Source organism: Palaemon carinicauda, chromosome 25, assembly GCF_036898095.1.
Source record: "Palaemon carinicauda isolate YSFRI2023 chromosome 25, ASM3689809v2, whole genome shotgun sequence".
In the NCBI taxonomy this organism is placed as follows: domain Eukaryota; kingdom Metazoa; phylum Arthropoda; class Malacostraca; order Decapoda; family Palaemonidae; genus Palaemon; species Palaemon carinicauda.
Genome location: NC_090749.1, coordinates 15,790,860 through 15,810,859, shown reverse-complemented (window position 1 = coordinate 15,810,859; position 20,000 = coordinate 15,790,860). Strand labels below are relative to the sequence as shown.

The window sequence follows — 20,000 nt, the reverse complement described above, 5'->3', positions numbered from 1 at the left end:
AGCTTTATTCCTGATAAAAGCAGGATCCAGCAGCGTTAAAGTGGGGTCTTCCTAAAGGAATCTGGCTGTCTTAACGTCCTTGGGGTAGATGATAAGATCATCTTTCCTGTTGGGCCTTGCAGTGAGTTGCATTACTGGCTTGGCAGCCATGGCAGCAACAGAGGCATAGGAGAGTTCGTGGTTCATTTGTGAAAGCCGAAACTTCAGCAGAGGCTTTGGCTGTGTAGCTGGGATGGTACTTGATTTACTCCTTGGAGGTTAGTTGTTTTCCTATGACAACTCCCAGGTACAAATAGCTGTCCAAATAAGAGAACTATATGTGGAATGATAGGGAAAAAGTATCATAGAAATATATGATAAATATGATATTAGAATTGAAAAAGTAAGAAAGTATGAAAAGCGAGAACAAAAAAAAAGAAATAAAAAGCAATGTGGCAAATAAAATTAAAAGAAAACTAGAAGAAAAGAAAGCAGAGATGACCAAACTGAGGTTTGTGAATAGTAATGGTAGAAGAGATTATATAGGAGAAGTTAACACTAATGAGCCAGTAATGGTTATGAAAACAAGGTTAAATATTCTAGAATTAAAAGAAAATTATAGAAACAGGAATGATAAGGATAAAGTTTGTTTTGTTGTGTTGGGATGCAGAGTAAACTACTAAGCCCTCAACGGTTCAGTTTCCGTTGGTTTTGCTTAATAATCTTAGTTTAAAAGAAGTTTTGGTGAATTTAGTAACCACATTATGAATGTTCTTCTTAAGTCTTGGAATTTACTAATTGATACTTTGGAAGCTCAAACTTGGATGTTATAATGTTTCATTTTGTAATTATTGGTACCAATTCGTGTTTTGAGCAAAGATTCAATTATCTGGAAAATAGGGAGATTGCAAAACTGAAGGCTGAAATGGATGGCAGAAGTACAGATTAAACTGAATCAAAACAGTAACAAAGAATACAGGTAAAATAAAGCTATAAAACTTTCATTTTATTATTTATTATACTTAGCTGTGTACTCTATGAATTTCCAACTAATCTATGTTGGGTCTTGGCTAATGATAAAAGTATTATTAATAAGAGGAACAAGAAAACTTTTTTCCCTCGTCTCTAGGGAGAATCGAACACTGGTCTTTCCATCTATGTCAGAATGACGAGCTAGTATACCATAAGACACCCTCATAAATGAGCAAATGTCAGGGGAACTATACGTTCAGGAGAGTTGTTCCTGATCAGTAGGTGACTCACAGTCCGATATGGGACTTTCTGGGCTAACGTCAGTCAAGTTAACTTCTTTGTTTCCTTTCTATTGTTTTTTTGCCTTAATTTGTCTGCTTCCAAATGCAGCTATTTGATAGTAAATTCTCTCTCTCTCTCTCTCTCTCTCTCTCTCTCTCTCTCTCTCTCTCTCAATCTAACTAAATTGCCAGTGTGAATAAGGAAGAAAAGAATCTATAATTACTATAGTTTTCCACAACTCGCTATCTTTTCTCTCTTACAACAGAAGAGCAGAACTTCCTGTTTCCCCTCAAACCTAATTAAAAAAGAGACCATTGGTCAATATAGAATAAGAAGGATTAAAAATGCAACATTTATAGAATTAGATTTCATTTAGTCCCCCTCGAAAGTTAAGACAGAAAACGAAAGAAAATGTTTTGCGAGTTCTATTTTCTGCAAAATCTATTGAAAATTTGCTTTAATCAATCCTCATTATAGTCAATGGGAATAAAGTTTTCACTTCTGTATTTCATCATTCAGTTTCTTTTCTTATTGATTACTGATGGAGCAGGAAAGGCTTCCTCCAATCCGAGTGAACGTTTACTCACTATGAATTCCTAACGAGTTTGGATCAGATGGAAACATCATAATGATTTATTTTGAAAGTTTGGGCTTTTTGACCATTTAAAAATTTGTTTCTATTTCATTAATTATTTTTAATATCTTTGAATAGATTTTTTATATCACATAGGAAGAATTAGTGATAATTTACATAAATAGTGGTAGATAAAGAAATAAAATTTTTGGAAAGAGCCTGATGAAGTTTATGTGCCGGTCGCTGTATGGGTTGATTAATTTTAGCTACATCATTACTAACTATTATTGGAAACCCTTAAGAGGTAAGGGTTGAAAATATCTATTGAATCCTATGACGAAATTTTTTCCTTGTGACGAAACTCGTCGCTGGTTCAAGACTGCATATTTACCTACATGATCCAGTGATGCCAGATCTACAGAAATTTCTGTATTTTTACTGGATTTCCCACAAATGTACAGAAATACAGAATTTTTTTTTTTTCATTTTTATCATAAATCTACGGGATTTTGTTGCACATGATCCAGAAATTCTCAAGAATTTGCCCTGATAGAGCAGTAATCTTTAAAATCTAATGTCTGTACATAAAAAAAAGAGTTAAATCGAATATGAATGATAAACTTAGACGTACTGTGTGTTACGGGGACAATTCGATTGCATTACTCGATGTCTCGAAGCGGACACGTTCCATACCAACTAATATGTGTTATTTACTGGATGGGCTACTCGGGAACGTTTCTGTTAATAGTGATGAGGATTAGTATGGTCATTTCCAACAACATATCTCCCAGTCTAGTGTAGTAATTAGGAGTACAATAGGTGAACTAATTATTTTTGTTTTACTAATAACTTGCCAATTACCTTTATCATTAAAGGGTAAAGCCAGAATTGTACATAAGCTTTAATTGTGACATATAATTTTGTTTAGTGTCATTCTTTGTAGGCCTAGAAAATCTTGCATTGTCGCTTTAATAATCTCTAAAATTATGGTAGTGTGTCTACATATAAAGGGACTAACATTTATATTAATTATGTAAATTTAAACATCAAAACATAATTCTACAAAATTACGTTAAAGCCTGTCTGTACATGTAAAAGGATCAAATTTATGCTATTTTTTTTAGATACTTCAAATATGTGTATTAAAAAGCAAATAAAGTACATATGAGTAATCTACAGAAATTTCATTAAATCTACAGAAAAAAATGAACAAAACATAGAGAAATTTTGCCAAGGGCATCTGGCAACACTGTTGCACGTATATATATTATTATTGATTACCCCTTGGGGTTAATATGACTATGCTATCTTCATGTAATCGAATATCTCTGTCGGACTCCCTCTAAATCATACACGTGAATCAGCTAGTAACCCGTCCGAACAATACTACATTATCTACACATTTCATTACTCTAAAATGCCTCTTGAGATTACACCACACTTTGCCTTGTGTTAAAAGAATAAATTTAAATTATACTGTTGTGCGATAATTACTGCCTTCCTCACCTTTGACCGTGTTATTCATGATTCGTAAGGCCCTTGTTTAGAAACGCAAAGCAGATAGGAGTTGGTGGGTCATTTCTTGGCATCATTAATAAAATTTGTGTTATGGATGGTGAAGAGTTGTTAATGGGCACAATAGTGAGTATATGAATGTGATATCTGTTCTTCAGGGTATTCCCTTTGGCCCGTTACTTTTCATCTTAAATACACATGACATGTGGTTTGGCCTAGAAAACAATTTTGTGCATGGTGCAACTTATGGGCCATAAAATTGAGTCCTAACAAAATCCAAACTATGATTGTAAGTAGGTCAAGGACCATGGCTCCTCAACATCTGTATCTCAGCATTGATAATGTTTCTTTCACTTTGTATAACTTTTAAAATCTTAGGTGTGATTCTCGACAGTCAATTTACTTTTGAGAAACACATTATGTCTGTGTCTTCTTCAATTGGCTCCCTAAAATAACTTATAATGAAAGTCTTTTAAGATTTTTTGGTAATCAATCAATTCTGAAGAAGTGTTTTCATTCTTTCATTCAATCTGGTTTTGAGTATTGTTCTCCTGTCTGGTCTTCAGCTGCTGATTTTCATCTTTAGTTGTTGGACAGAAACTTACGGTCTATTACATTTCTTATTCCTGATCTAGATATTAGTTTTTGGCGCCATCGTTCAATTAGTTCATTATACATGTTGCATACGAATTCTTATAATTCTGACCATCCTTCACATTCAGATCTTCCCGGACAGTTCCATCCTGTTCGTAATACTTGGCATGCAGTTAATTCTAATACTCAGGCCTTCTCCATCATGCAGTTCAATTTTACACAGTATTCAAGAAGTTTTATTCCAGCTGTGACCAAGTTGTGGAATGTTCTTTGTTATTGGGAGGGTGAATCAGTGGAACATCAAAAGTTCAAAATGTTTTTATGTTGAACAAGCTGACATAAGTCTTTTCATAGTTTATAAATCAAATATCTGTTTTAATGTTGTTATTGTTTTTTAAAAACATTTTACTTTAATTGTTCATTAATTCTTCTATCGTTTATTTATTTCCTTATTTCTTTCCTCAACGGGCTAATTTTCCCTGTTGGAGGCTTTTTGCTTATAGCATCTTGGTTTTCACCTAGGGATGTAGCTTAGCTAATAATAATAATAATAATAATAATAATAATAATAATAATAATAATAATAATAATAATCAGAATTTCTTCAAAATCTTTCCTTTTACTCTTTGCAATTGAAGCAATTCATTACATTGATGTGACATAGCTGCAATATGTTGCTTTGCAAAGCATAGTAAAAGCTTCTTTTGGGAAATAGAAACAAATCTCTCCCCCCCCCTCTCTCTCTCTCTCTCTCTCTCTCTCTCTCTCTCTCTCTTAAGCAATATTGCTCAGAGATAAGAATTTCAAAGATTGACGACAACAAGTTGAGGCAATCAAAACTATTCTGATATGAAAAAAAAAGAAAAAAAAAAACTTTGCTGTCATCAAAATGCAGAGGGGAGAGGTGTATCTATTTTGTAACAAATGTTGTTGTTTTCATTTTAAGTATTTCATGAAACAATTAAGCCCATGAAAAGTTATTTTATTCAACTCGGTGATATAATCTTTATAAAGGTTACAAAAATTGACCGCGAGAGAGAGAGAGAGAGAGAGAGAGAGAGAGAGAGAGGGGGGGGTAAAAAGAAAAAGAAAGAAGATTTGAGGTGACCAAGAGAATAAAGTTGTTATAAAAGGCTTATGGCAATAATGGAGATGTGGTAATGAACTGATGGGGGTGGGTTGGGGATGTTGTCCCAGGGGTGGGAGTGTTGGAGGGTGGGTAATGGGTGGGTGTGATTCTAAAATGGAAGACAATATCGTTGTTAATTTTTGGTTTCCTGACCATAAAGTTCGATTTGCTTCTAAAGTGTTTCATTGTATTATAAGAGACTCATGGATGGAATATGCACAGTACACACACACACATACAGAGAGAGAGAGAGAGAGAGAGAGAGAGAGAGAGAGAGACTTTTGCTTAACACTCTGCTTCCCTCATTTCTACTGTACATTTCTTTCCTATAATTTACGAGAATTGGAAACCGTTTTAGCTTTTTTACACAAATCTTATTTCATTGTTCTTATTCTTATTATTTATACTGATATGTTCGAGCAACACTTTTAAATAGGTGTTTTCTTATTTAAATGAAAATAACTATTCCAGTAATCTATATCTAATTCATCTCTCTGAACAGAAGTATTTTCAACTTCAAATCTTCCACCTCTCAAATATGATAACAACAGATGCTAACCATAGCTACCAATATTTCGATTGCATTCAATCATATTATATTATCCAATGTAATAATTGGATATAAATTCAGGGACAATTATGATATCGCACAATTATGTCATTAACCTTTTAACTGATACAAAGGCGATGAAATTCTACAAAATATCATTTGTGTCATTTGGAATGTGTTTGCCCTGATGTGTCAGGAAGTAATGTGTTGTCAGTAATTGGACTATTTGAGTGAGCGCTGCAAGGAAAGCTATGTGTCATTATTATTATTATTATTATTATTATTATTATTATTATTATTATTATTATTATTATTATTATTATTATTACTGGCGAAGCTACCACCTTAGTTGGAAAAGCAGGATGCTATAAGCCCAGTGAGGAAAGGAAATGAGGAAATTTCAAGGCGAATAAAGAAAGTCAGTGAGTCTCTAAGTTTTGTCCAACAAGCGAAAGAGAAGAAGATTCAGTTGTTCATAAATATGTTTGGAGGGTCTAGTGGCTGCGACACTCAATCCTCCTTCGAGAGCGACTGAGTTCGATTCCAGGACGAAGGAAGATGGATACAAAATTGCTTATTATTCATTGTGATTCATATGACATTAACGAATTTCAGCGGTATTTGTAATCATTATTCATTCCTGAAGTGCTGCTGGGAATTAGTATTTGGCAGACGTATATATTCCGCATCCAGCTGTCTTTGACGTTATGATAATTAGACATAGAACGCCTTCGTAAATGCATCTCTCTCTCTCTCTCTCTCTCTCTCTCTCTCTCTCTCTCTCTCCAGAGATAAGATAAAATTGCGAAACAATATATAATCTATCCATCAACCTTTGTGTTTGACCAATTATCGAAAAAGAACTGCTGTGTGAGCTCAGGTAAAATATTCAAATATTAAAAAATTCCGTTAATTGTTATCCTCTAAACTGTTACGAATTCCAATTCTGAACTTCCAATGAAGTAGAATGAAGTTGATCCTCTCTCTCTGATCCACTTCCATTGCAAATGTTTGGGGAAAGGACGGAACAATTAGGAAAAAATAAATAGCAATTGAAGAGAGAGAGAGAGAGAGAGAGAGAGAGAGAGAGAGAGAGGACTCAATGATTTCATTTATATGATGCTTCATAATTATCAAAATAGGTGTCATCAATTAGTTCTTAATATGTGGACAAAGCGTTGTATTGCATATTTCATTTTTGAAAATAAGGAACAGGATTGTACAAAGAATCTATGAATAAGACTGAATAATTATTCCACGGTTTAGATATTCACTGAATATTTCCTGTTATAAATATTCATTTTATATCTAATATTCATGACCAATTTCCTTATCTTCATCGAATATTTGTTCATTGTGTTCTCTCTCTCTCTCTCTCTCTCTCTCTCTCTCTCTCTCTCTCTCTCCATTTAATTACAGCCACCTGAAAGCCAGATACATACTTATCCATCTCTTCAGAACTTGCGATCGAACGCAGGTCATTCAATCATTGAGGATACAACTCAACTGTTCAATCCGTCCATATTGGGAAGAGAAGATCAAGATTACATTTTCACCGAGCAGTGTTCTCTCTTCCCTTTCTTTTTTCATTATCTATATTCAATCCTGCGATAAATATACTTATAATGAAAATAGAATAAATATAGGGATAGAAAACTAAATACAATATTCACAAACGATTGGAACATCTGCATATCTGAACTGTCTCCAGAAGACGACTCCTTCGTCCCCTTCAGGAGTCACAGGTCCCTCGAGAATAAACCCAAATATACACAGAGGCAAAACATAATTAACTAGAAAAGAAAAAACAAAAAAGTTGTGTACTTCTAAACAAGGATAACTAAATGAGTCTAAAGAAAAGTTACTTTCTACAGCAGCGCTCTCCGAATAACAACACAAAACTTTTGTAAGGAGAACCAACGTTTCAAATTATGTAGCTCCAATTAAATGCTAACACAAATTCATTATAAGTATCAGAGGAAGAATCTCAGAAGTGAGCAGAAATCATGCTTATTATATTCCAGTTATAAACTCACAAATAAATAATCTACAACTGACATCAGTGAATTACTTCCTGTAAGTCAAGCACCTCTTTTGAATTCCGAAGGTTTTTCTCTTCAACCATTTACTCACAAATTCATTGCTGCTCATCCCGCCATGATATCATTGGATGCTCATTTACATTTACAAAAGGAGAGAAAGTCTTCTTTTTCATTCTTCATTGCAAGTTTTAAAGAGTATTTAGCAGAGAAACTATGAAATACTAATTATTGCAAAACGCTTTTCCGACGGACTCTTTTCTAAAAGGAGTTAAAATGAGAAATTTGTTTAATTAATCTGATTATTCGTGAGGTGGAATTACTTATTTTCTCTTTTCTCGAGGAGAATAGAGAATGCTGGTAATGGTACACAAATGCCATTGCCTCTCTCTCTCTCCTCTCTCTCTCTCTCTCTCTCTCTCTCTCACCAACGCCCTTCCTTTTAAGTAATAATCATTGCCTGACACTTCCTCAACAGGGAATAAATTTCCATTATTCATCCATTATATTCATGAAGTGGTCCATACATTCTCCATCACATAAGACACAAGGAATAAAACGGGCGTCAAAATGAATTAAAATTAACCAGGAAAAAAAATGCTTTAGACTCAAATCAAATAGATGGAGGCTGCTAACAGCATTACCTGAGAAAACAATACACTAACTATACAATAACCAACATTCTCCTTTGTTCGTTTTATCCCCATAAATTGTTATGTTCAACACCCATTGATACCAATTCCGTGCATTAAAAAGCATATGGGTTAACCATAGAAGACTACTCATGAGGGAGAGGTTATGATAAGTGGATCACACAAGAGATGGCTATATCTACTTTTCATGGGAGTTGGGACATGGGGATGAGGGAACTTTTACCTTGAAGACTGAAGGCATTTGTAAATCATTGAACTCCGAGAGACTCTTACTGACTGTGTTGTACTTGGGACCATCTTAGTCACATGTCAACAGAGCAGACGAAGGATGGAATTGAAAACATAAAAAAGAGAGAAAAGGATAAATCTTAATGTTGCGTCGGGGAGGAAAAGAAAAAGTGAACTTTATTTCAGGAGTCAACAAAACTTTGTCTGAAGAGGAGATGATCTCTCTCTCTCTCTCTCTCTCTCTCTCTCTCTCTCTCTCTCTCTCTCTCTTTATTATTCTTAATATAACAAATGATAGAACTAGTACCGAAGAGTTTAAGCTTTTTTTTAGCTTAAAGAGAAGGCGCAAAGATTGGATAGTTTTTTTTTAACTGGTTGAAATTATAATTGAAAGTTTGTGAGGCAGAAGTTCTCTCTCTCTCTCTCTCTCTCTCTCTCTCTCTCTCTCAACAAACCATGAGAAGGAAGCATGAGGTAGGGGGAGATCTTTTTATAGTTCGAGTATGTCTGGATCACCATCACTGGTTGGCAGAAGCCGTGACCACATCATTCCATGTGGCCCTCAGGGCCAAAATAATCTATTTCAAGTTGCAATGATTAACAAAATAAGCATAGTGAGAATAACGTACTGAAATGCAGTTTTTTGAACAACGATATTCAAGTGTTTCTTTTTTCCGAGAGTGATTTATGATCTCGCTTGAAACTGAGTGAATTTAGTCCGAAAGGTTTAATTGAATTCCTCTGCAAAATCGATGTCTTGCAAAGCTACCTTTTTGTATCATCATAGTGCAATGAAAACTAATGCTTAAGGCTTAAGCATTCAAACAAGACGGGCAAATATCGTAACAAGTGAACCGACTGATAGACTCGTTCAACTTCCTCCTTTAGTCTGATACGAGTGGTGAAAAAAAGCTTTGAAATTTGCATTACGAAGAAAATACCTTTGTGGGCAAAGTTCTGACGAAAAATAGCAAAAAATACAAAACTAGGAAAATCATGAGCAAAACACCTATATGAGAGTCATAATCCAGTACCACTGAATGATACTAGTTCTATATAGACAACATTTAACAAAATAAAAAAAAAAATCATGCTTTTGAAATTTATCTAGACTTAGCAGAGAATGCTGCATCCCTTCGTTATACAGCAGAGTTTGTTTTGTGAAGTATAATTTAGCTTCCAAGTGCTATAAAGAATAACCCTAGTTAGGTATTCATGCAACGTTCATTCACGTAATCAAAAGACAATTTTGGGACAAGCCTTCCTAACGATCGAACGCTCAAAAGTTTCTTATTTAGTGTTATTCAAAGGAGATGTTGAAGAGCAACGTTATAAACAATTTCTTTGTTATCTTGTTAACTCACAAATAAAGAAATAAGCGTCATTTAGCCAAGAGTTATACCCTCATTGTATTCAGGTTTTGCAAGAGTCTTTGTAGGCTGATCATTTTGGAATAGGAATTTCATAATAGGCTCAGTAAGAGGTGTCCTTGAGGTTGTCCGCCTTCTCAAACACAGCGACACCCGAAGGATAGTTGCAACTTCTCTGTCCCTATTTTCTTATATTAAAGATCAGAATTTCCTCTCCGTTTATTAGTTGATTATTTGTGTGGTACACTCTCTCTCTCTCTCTCTCTCTCTGTCTCTCTCTCTCTCTCTCTCTCTCTCTCTAGTGATCCCAGGGTCTCATTGTGACCCATCACCACTGCAACCAAACTTTTCATGGGGTCGTTGTTACCCATTCCCGCACTGACATTCATGTGGTTTCAATGTTATCTTCTTGGACTGTGATTTGTGACAGTAGTTGCTGCTCGCACCAGACCCCACTTGTTGGATGTTTGAGTGGCAATAAAATTCTTCTCGTCTTGATTTCCCTCAACATAAATCGTTTTTATCTATTGTGGGAATTCTGGAGATTTCTTGCTGGTTCTGTGATGACTCTAAGTAAGGATTCCAAGTTCTTGGGAAACAGAGCTTTGGTCAAATCTTTTGCAGGGTCAGGGTTCATTTGGAAGCACTTATCAACGTTTGCAAGGGATAACTGCTTGCACTAAATCAAGACAAACACACACACAGACATATATATATACATACATTGTATATATATATATATATTTATATATATATATATATATATATACAATGTATGTATATATATATATATATATATATTCCTATATGCAGTATATACATATATATATATATATATATATACGGTATATATATATATATATATATATATAAACTACTTAATAACCTTATGGCCCTATGCATATGCATAACATGCTTTGATACAGGCCTTGCCTGCAGCTCTCCAAGTACCAGATGAGGCATATTGATCAAGAGTCAGCAATGAATTATTAGTCAGTTTGAAATCAATTTCCCAGTTTTGATTATGAACGCTGTCTCTTCCACTAAAAGGGAAAATGGCACTAGGTACAACTAGTAACCATAAAAAGATATTGAATATTATACAGTCTCCTCAAATTCTTGAGTGTAAGTATTTCGTGGAACTATCTATTTCTCAGTGAAATACTGTTTTGGCAGAGCATGGTTTCGATCCACGGACCTCTGGGTTATGGGCCCAGCATGCTTCCAATACGCCACTCTGCTTCTGACTATATTCAGGGCAATTTTAGTTGGAAGAGATGTCTTTCTATTTCTCAGTAAAATACTGTTGTAGCAGAGCATGGTTTCGATCCAAAGACCTCTGGGTTATGGGCCCAGCATGCGTCTGCTGTGCCACTCTGCTTCTGGTTATATTCAGGGCATTTTTAGTAGGAAGTAAGGTCTCTTTATTTATCAGTAAAATAATGTTTTAGCAGAGCATGGTTTCGATTCAGAGACATGTGGGTTATGGGCCCAGCACGCTTCCACTGCGCCACTCTGCTTCTGGTTATATTCAGGGAATTTTTACTTTAAAGTGACGTCTTTCTATTTCTCAGTAATATACTGTTGTAGCAGAGCAAGGTTTAATCCATGGACCTCTGGGTTATGTGCCCAGCACGCTTCCACTGGGCCACTCTGCTTCTGGTTATATTCGGGGAATTTCTATTTGAAAGTGATGTCTTTCAATTTCTTGGTAAAATAATGTTGTAGCAGAGCATGATTTCGATCCATGGACCTCAGGGTTATAGGCCCAGCATTCCTCCACTACGCCACTCTGCTTCTGGTTATATTCAGGGTAATTTTACTTGAGAATGAATTCTTTCTATTTCTCAGTAAAATACTGTTGTAGCAGAGCAAGGTTTTGATCCACGGACCTCTGGGTTAAGGACCCAGGAAGCTTCTAATGCGCATTTCTAGTTGCAAGTGACGTCTTTCTATTTCTCAGTAGAATACTGTTGTAGCTTAGCATGGTTTCCATCCATGAACTTTTGGGTTATGGGCCCAGCACTCTTAAACTGAGTCACTCTGCTTCTGCTTATGTTTCGGATAATTTTACTTGAGAGTGACGTTTTTCTTTTTTTCAGTAAAATACTGTTGTACCAGAACATGGTTTCCATACATGGACCTCTGGGTTGTGGGCCCAGCACGCTTCCACTGCTCCACATTGCTTCTGGGTATGTTCAGTGAAATTTTATTTGCAATTGGTGTCTTTCTATTTCTCAGTAAAACACTGTTGTAGCAGAGCATGGTTTCGTTCCACCGACCTTTGGGTTATGGGACAAGCGCGCCTCTACTACACCACTCTGCTTCTGGTTATATTCAGAGAATTTTTAGTTGAAAGTGATGTGTTTCTATCTCTCAGTAAAATATTGTTATAGCAGAGCATGGTTTCAATCCATGGACCTCTGAGTTATGGGCCCAGCAAGCTACCACTATACCACTCTTCTTCTGGTTAAAATCAGGGCAATTTAAGTTGGAAGTAATGTCTTTCTATTTTTCAGTAAAATATTGTTTTAGCATAGCATGGTTTCGATCCATAGACCTCTGGGTTTTGGGCTCAGCACGCTTCCCCTCTGCCACTCAATTTCTGGTTAATTTGAGGGTGATTTTAGTTAAAAGAAATGTTTCCCCAGTTCTCAGTAAAATACTGTTTTAGAAGAGCAGGGTTTTGATCCAGAGACCTCTGGGTTATGGGCCAAGCATGCTTCCACTGCGCCACTCTGCTTCTGGTTATATTCAGGGTAATTTAACTTGAAAATATTGTCTTTTTATTTCTCAGTAAAATACTGTTGTAGCAGAGCATGGTTTCCATCCACAGACCTCTGGGTTATGGGCCCAGCACGCTTCCACTACGCCACTCTGCTCCTGGTTATATTCAGGGCAATTTTAGTTGAAAGTGATGTCCTTCTATTTCTTAGTAAAATACTGTGGTAGCAGAGCATGGTTTCGGTCCAGAGACATGTGGGTTATGGGCCCAGCACGCTTCCACTACGCCACTCTGCTCCTGGATATATTCAGGGCAATTTTAGTTGAAAGTGATGTCCTTCTATTTCTTAGTAAAATACTGTGGTAGCAGAGCATGGTTTCGATCCAGAGACATGTGGGTTATGGGCCCAGCACGCTTCCACTACACCACTCTGCTCCTGGTTATATTCAGGGCAATTTTAGTTGAAAGTGATGTCCTTCTATTTCTTAGTAAAATACTGTGGTAGCAGAGCATGGTTTTGATCCAGAGACATGTGGGTTATGGGCCCAGCACGCTTCCACTGCGTCACTCTGCTCCTATGTATATCTAGGGCAATTTTAGTTTAAAGTAATGTCTTTCTATTTTTCATTAAAATACTGTGGTAGCGGAGCATGGTTTCTATCCACCGACCTCTGGGTTATGGCCCAACACACTTTCACTGCGCCACTCTGCTTCCGGTTTTGTTCAGGTCATTTTAATTTGAAAGTGACATCCTTCTATTTTTCAGTAAAATACTGTTGTAGCGGAGATTTGGTTTGATTCATGGACCTCTGGTTTATGAGCCCAGCAAGCGTCCACTCACCAGTCCACTTATCGCAATGTGTATGGCATTCAAATTTTGAAGTCAATACTAGATAATGTAGCGGGATTTTTCCCCAAGGGGCACACATTCATATTTACCCATTTCCTTTCCTCTCTGGACTATTGTTGGAGCCCTTGAGCTTATAGCATCCTGCCTTTAGAACTAGTGTTGAAACTCAGCTAATTATAATAATAATAATAATAATAATAATAATAATAATAATAATAATAATAATAATAATAATAATAACTCACGCAATAGAGAAATACAAGCGTCAGGATCAATACGTGTTTTTCCCGCAGACATTTCGTAGGCAAACCTCGTGTGACGTCTCAGCTTCATGCTCTTCTTCACTTAGTCTGATGTGACTGCAAGTAACATGGTCATGCTTTAATTACCTCATCATTACTGTCCCCTTGACACCTTAGAGGAAGAAAAATAACAAAGGAAAGAGTCATTCTTCTTCCTTCCATTCAACCTGTCAAATTAAGGCAGAAGAAGGAAAATGATTTTTGACTTACACTAATGTGTCTTTTTCCACATTATTATTTCGGGGGAAAGTGACGCCGATTATTTTCCAAATTATGATCTTATCAAATGTGGTATCATCACCCCAAAAAAGAATTGACAAATACCAAAGACATGAAAGAATATAATTCGCTATTCAACCTCGATGGGAGCATTTTAAAGCATATATTCATAGTATTTCTTTTATATTCGACTTTACTCTTACTCTTTTAAAAAAAAGTTTTGTTCCTCTCTGCACTAATTGTTTAATGCGTTTTTTGCATAATCTGCATTTGGATAGACCTTGTTTATGCAACTGAACGTTGGATGTTAACTACCTCAGTATAAAATTGTTGGCCAACAAAGAATCAAGAAATGAAAAACGTAATTACGAAAGCCGAGGTTTAAAAGAAGGCAACAGAAAGTATTGCTTACACAACGATTACATTTCCCTCATAAAGTTGGGTCTGGGTCTCTGAAAAATAGGAAAAAGTGAGAATAGTAAAAATGGTATTTGAAATATATAAAACTTTTCATCTATCTTTGTTTCGGTGTTTGGAATCTGTACCTCACTAAAAGGCTTCGAACTCTTTTATTAGAACTGAACAAGGTCGATTTTTGAATCTTTGTTGAATCCAGTATCGTATAAAATGCAGTTTTCCACCTTAGAGAAATGCGTAAATCAACCCTTCAAGAGAAAATCACCTTTTATTCCGCCTTCCAGCGTCGAAGATGGATGGAGAAGTTGTCTGCCTTTTATTATTATTATTATTATTATTATTATTATTATTATTATTACTAACCAAGCTACAACCCTAGTGGGAAAAGCAAGATGCTATAATTTTATGCCCAAGTGCTCCAATAGGAAAAAAATAGCCCAGTGAGGAAAGGAAATAAAGAAATGATAAATGATGAGAACAAATCAACAATAAATGTTTCTAAAAACAATAACAACGTTAAAACAGAAATGTCATATATAAACTATAAGAAGATTTATGTTCACATATTATCTCCGATGAATCATGTTGTGGAGGGGAGGGGAGGGGTGGTGCCCGCCAAAGGAAGCTTTTGATAAACCGAGTCTATTTGCCAACACTTGGTTGAGACACAGATGACAAACGGCAAACAAAAGAATTGCTGCACAGAATCCCTGCTATTGCTCTTCTCAGAGGTTGGGGAGATTTTTAAGAAGTTGAAATAAGGCTTCATCATTAAAATAATTGAGAAATTCTTTATTTGCAATTGGAAAATGGAGAAACAATAAAACAAATTCTTGTATTCATGGTGAAATGACGAACCGAGAGAGAGAGAGAGAGAGAGAGAGAGAGAGAGAGAGAGAGAGAGAGAATATTTAAGCATAAATATTATCAATGCGGAAGGGGAAAAAGGTTCTTGGAATAACAATATTTTCTAGAGAGAGAGAGAGAGAGAGAGAGAGAGAGAGAGAGAGAGAGAGAGAGATAGAGAGAGAATATTTAAGCACCAATTTCTTCTATGAAAAACTGGAAAAAGGATCCTGAAATAACTTTATTTTCTTTTCTAGATCACACGACATTCACCCTGATTTGTTTGTTTCCCCCGAAAATGACTCAAATCATCACCAAGTATTCATAGCATCAAAGGCCGAGTAAATGCAACAGTTTGACTGTCTCACAGAGATTCAGAAATGATGACTTCTATACGTGATATGGTCACGGAAACACACGAGAGCTGGAGGATGAAAATAAAAACTAAATTCAAGGGAAATTGAAGAAATTGTTGAACCCAAGTAGTAGCTTGCTTTTAGATATTATTCCTACCCCTGAACAAATAACTGTATGCATTGTAAAAGACAAAGTAAAACAGAACATAGTAAAATAAACCATAAAATCACATGTGAATAAAAATATTCAATTGACTATCATTGATGTAAATTGCCTTAGAGTCTTTCTATAGAAACAATATCTCCATTTGAATAGTGTTAACAGTTAAATGGACTGGAGAAATCATAACATGGGTTTATTGGGTTTCCAATTCTTCTGATTTTACGGGAATTTAAACATTTCTATAAACGTATAGTTTCTAAGAGACTACAGCAACAATATACGATCTCTCTCTCTCTCTCTCTCTCTCTCTCTCTCTCTCTCTCTGTCTGTCTCTCTCTCTCTCTCTGTGTGTATATATATATATATATATATATATAGACAGATAGATAGATAGATAGATAGATATGTATATATAACCTTGTGAAGTTGTAGAGTCTGATTAGAAACTTCACATGGAGATGTTTTCTTTTCTCAGCTTTTGACAAAAGAGGAGTGTGGGAGGGAAATGGCAGTCAGGGAAAGGAAAGAAGAAAGCGGTGAACTCAATAGATTATCCAAAAGAGAATACATTGAGAAAAAAGGTCATTTAGTCATGGGAATGTGGACACAAGAAAACGCAGATAAAAATCCGGATTAAAGTGAGGAACATTAAGTGAAAGAAATAATGTTGAAACATGATTACTTAATCAGCTACAAATCAAAGTAAATGATTTCCTAAAGAATCTACAAATACTACAACAATCGTTTCAGGTCAAACATGAAGAAATAAAAGAAACGATATTAAAGATATATTTGGAAAGAGCACTCCCAGTCAGAGCGATAACTTGATGTTAGTCTACTATTTGAGTCTCAAGTAAGCCAGGGGATAATTTATATTCAACCATGAAACAATTGTATAATGAACAGATATATGTTGAAAAAATTAGGCGATCTTTTTTTTTTCACTTTCTGGAATCTTTAACAGAAAATTGGTGAAGATTCCTTTAAATAATTATTGTGGAAAATTGCATTACTTTGAGATTTCATTTGGGATCATTGCGTTAGCAGATGGTTTGGCTGATCCCATCGTTTCAGAAATGAAGGATTTGTTTTAAGAGAATTTAATGATGATGCAGCATTAATGGGTGAGTATGCTTTGCTAATACACAGTCGATTATCTTTGGGAGGATATCATTAATGAAGTGTATGCAGTTCAATGATGCTTTCTGATTAATGTCTGCAGAGAGAGAGAGAGAGAGAGAGAGAGAGAGAGAGAGAGAGAGAGAGAGTGTGTGTCGAATCAGAGCCCTTTGATAGAAACACATCATCGAATTAGTCATTTTGTATAGTTGTTACAACAAACGTCTCTTAATGATGACATTATCATGATTACCGTTTATTTTGTTGTTGCTGTATTCATTCATGTTATTTGTATTTGTTGTTGTTATTGATGATATTCGCAACAACTTTTATGGAGAATATTTTTAATCACTTGCGCATATTTACCACACAAAAAACTATAACTAAACTATTCCTATCTCTTTGAAATGGCAGGTTATTCTGTCAATATTATATATATATATATATATATATATATATTGTTTAACTTGGTCTGAATTTCGATGTCATGAAACTAGTTTTATGATTTAAGAAATGTGATTTACTGTTACCTTGTTAGGAGTGAAGTCGGATGGGAAACAACACATGGTTAAAATTTAGTCTTGGGGTAAGCTAATTATAGGGCAGTCTAAAGGGGGTCGCAGTGGGACGTAACAGTAGCCCCCCCCCCCCCCACCCCCGCTATGTAAGGATAAGGCTCCTAGGTTAGGTTCAACAAGTAATCTTATGTTAGAGATGGTGTTCTTATGTTTGTTTCCCTTTTAAAAGCGTTTGTTTTCCAGTCATGACTTTTGAAATCTTACACCCGGTCTGTCCCAACAAGCTACACACACATCCGCACATGCACCGAAAGAAGGCGAACTTGATTACATTTTCAATGACAGATTGTTTTTAAAGGGAAATAATACAGAATCAAATACTCTTATAAAGGTATTCTCTGAAACACCAGGTTCCAAATATTTTATGAGAGAGAGAGAGAGAGAGAGAGAGAGAGTACTATTCGTATAAGGGTAATCTTGTTGATTATAGAAGTGCTGAGCAACATATGTTTTGCTTATACAGCGTTGCAACTTTCAAGGGAGATGACATGACGTCATCTTTAAGGTGAAGATGAGGGAATCCCAGGTCGTGTTTACGTTCTTCCCTTTTCTTTGTTGTTGTTGTTGTTGTTATTATTTTAGCGTGAATTGAGATTGCCTTATTTCAGAACGGGGTTTTTAATCCAATCACTTCCGGAAAAACAAACTTATTCCAAAATCTATTGTCCCTTCACCAATCTTATCGAATATCATGAGTTTGAAACAAACCTCACTCAGATATCAAACAGACTTTTCAAGGTTTAGTTTCAAGTCAGGAAATTCATATCCCGAGTATAAAATTACCGAATTAAGATCAAATAAGAGGAAAAGGTTATGTCATCCCAAAATGAAGTAATCATTGTACAAAAAGGAAAGTTCCGTCAAGACCAAGAAAGAAATTCAGGGTTTTGAGGACAGAGGAAAGATGTAGTCTCGAATAAGAAGAAATTCTAAAGGGGTTTTTACTTGACACACTTTTTTATACAATGATCGGAAAGACATATAGAAAATGATAGAAAAAGATATTAGCCTCTGCAAAGCTGTTGTCACATTAATTAAGAGAAGAAAAGGATGTGAGTCTCTTATGAAAACAGGAGTGGGAGATTAGAAACAACACTATAGAAACAGTTTCTTGAACGGAATCAGTTTATGGAAAATATAACCGATGATAAAAAAAAAAAAAAAAAAAAATAGTGGAAAGCACCAACAAAGTACAGTATTAACAAGAGTTAGACCTGAATATCACATACAGCAAAGAAATGGAAAAAAAGACCATAATCGAAACCACACAATTGAATGCTTATAAGGAGAAAGAAGACTTGGGGGAAAAAATAGTTTAGAGATCTGGATGAAATAAAAAGGAGTAATTAAAAAGGAAAACTTGTGAGACGAACCTTTTGCTTCGTTAATATTTCTCAAAAACCAACACCATTTCATTACAACTGAAATCTGTTAAACGATGAACAGGAAGTAGTACAGATTGTAATATCTATTTCCTTAACCTAAAATATTATTATTTTCTGTAGTATAAATTTTAGTAATATTTTAAATAATGTCTACTTTGAAATTTTCTGCCATCTTTACTCACTTTCATAACATTATAGAGTTTTTTCAAGCACAATTAGAAATTAAGATAAACGAGGTCAAGAATGAAGAAGAAAATGGCATCATCATCGTAAATCAAGGGTCGAGGATAACCGTAAATGACCCTTGGAGGGATCTTAATTAGAAGAAGTGATATTTACGACACTATAAGTAAGAGGGCTTCGGGGCTTTAAGGCTCCTTTCCATTTTGGGACCTGTTAAGAAGTAATGTTTCCTTCATATGACTCTCTCTCTCTCTCTCTCTCTCTCTCTCTCTCTCTCTCTCTCTAAACTCGTACTGGGAGGAAAAAGAAAAGAGAGAAGAACCTTTAAAACAACCAAACGAGAAGTTGACTTTATAAGTAAACCCGAAACCTTACAGAGATCTGAAATACAAAGATAACCTTAAAACAATTATTTTATGTTTACAAGACCCAATTTTATGTTAAAAGTTTAGAAAAACAATCGGACCTAAATGTTTGGAGTCGTCTTTACTTAACCAAGGCACGACCCCCCTCCTCTCTCTCTCTCTCTCTCTCTCTCTCTCTCTCTCTCTCTCTCTCCATATCATGTTCCATCCCTTGACTAGGTCAAAAACTGCCCCAAGTACTGGCGCCTCCCAACAGCCAGGGATGATGCAGAAATATGGTCTTTCCTAATGAACCCAGTTAACACTGCAACCAGTCCTTGGCAAGAAAGCTTTTGGACATTTAGGTATCTTTGAAACCCTCTTATCAAGATGGAGGATATATTTTACGACATATTAACAAGAGAGGATATGTCCTTGAAGAACACGATGAAGAAACATTGCTTCAATGGTTATGATACTTTTGTGGTCCGCCACAGTTGATAGATTGGTACATTTTCAATGATAACAACAGAAATTATGAAGACGTTGATTATGATAGTAAAAAAAAAAACATTATAATAATAATGGCAGCAGTAATATCATTTGTAATCGTAATAAATTTACTCTC

General features: G+C 35.4%; 1 protein-coding gene across 1 annotated transcript in view; it reads right to left on the bottom strand.

The window, feature by feature from the left end:
• The window catches only part of LOC137618887 (uncharacterized), a 381,859-nt gene that overhangs the window by 327,927 nt on the left and 33,932 nt on the right, over positions 1 to 20,000 (bottom strand). Inside the window, exon 2 of the mRNA XM_068349091.1 lies at positions 7,273 to 7,388. Coding sequence (XP_068205192.1) covers positions 7,273 to 7,388 — 116 coding nt within the window. The remainder of the gene's footprint in view (positions 1 to 7,272; positions 7,389 to 20,000) is intronic.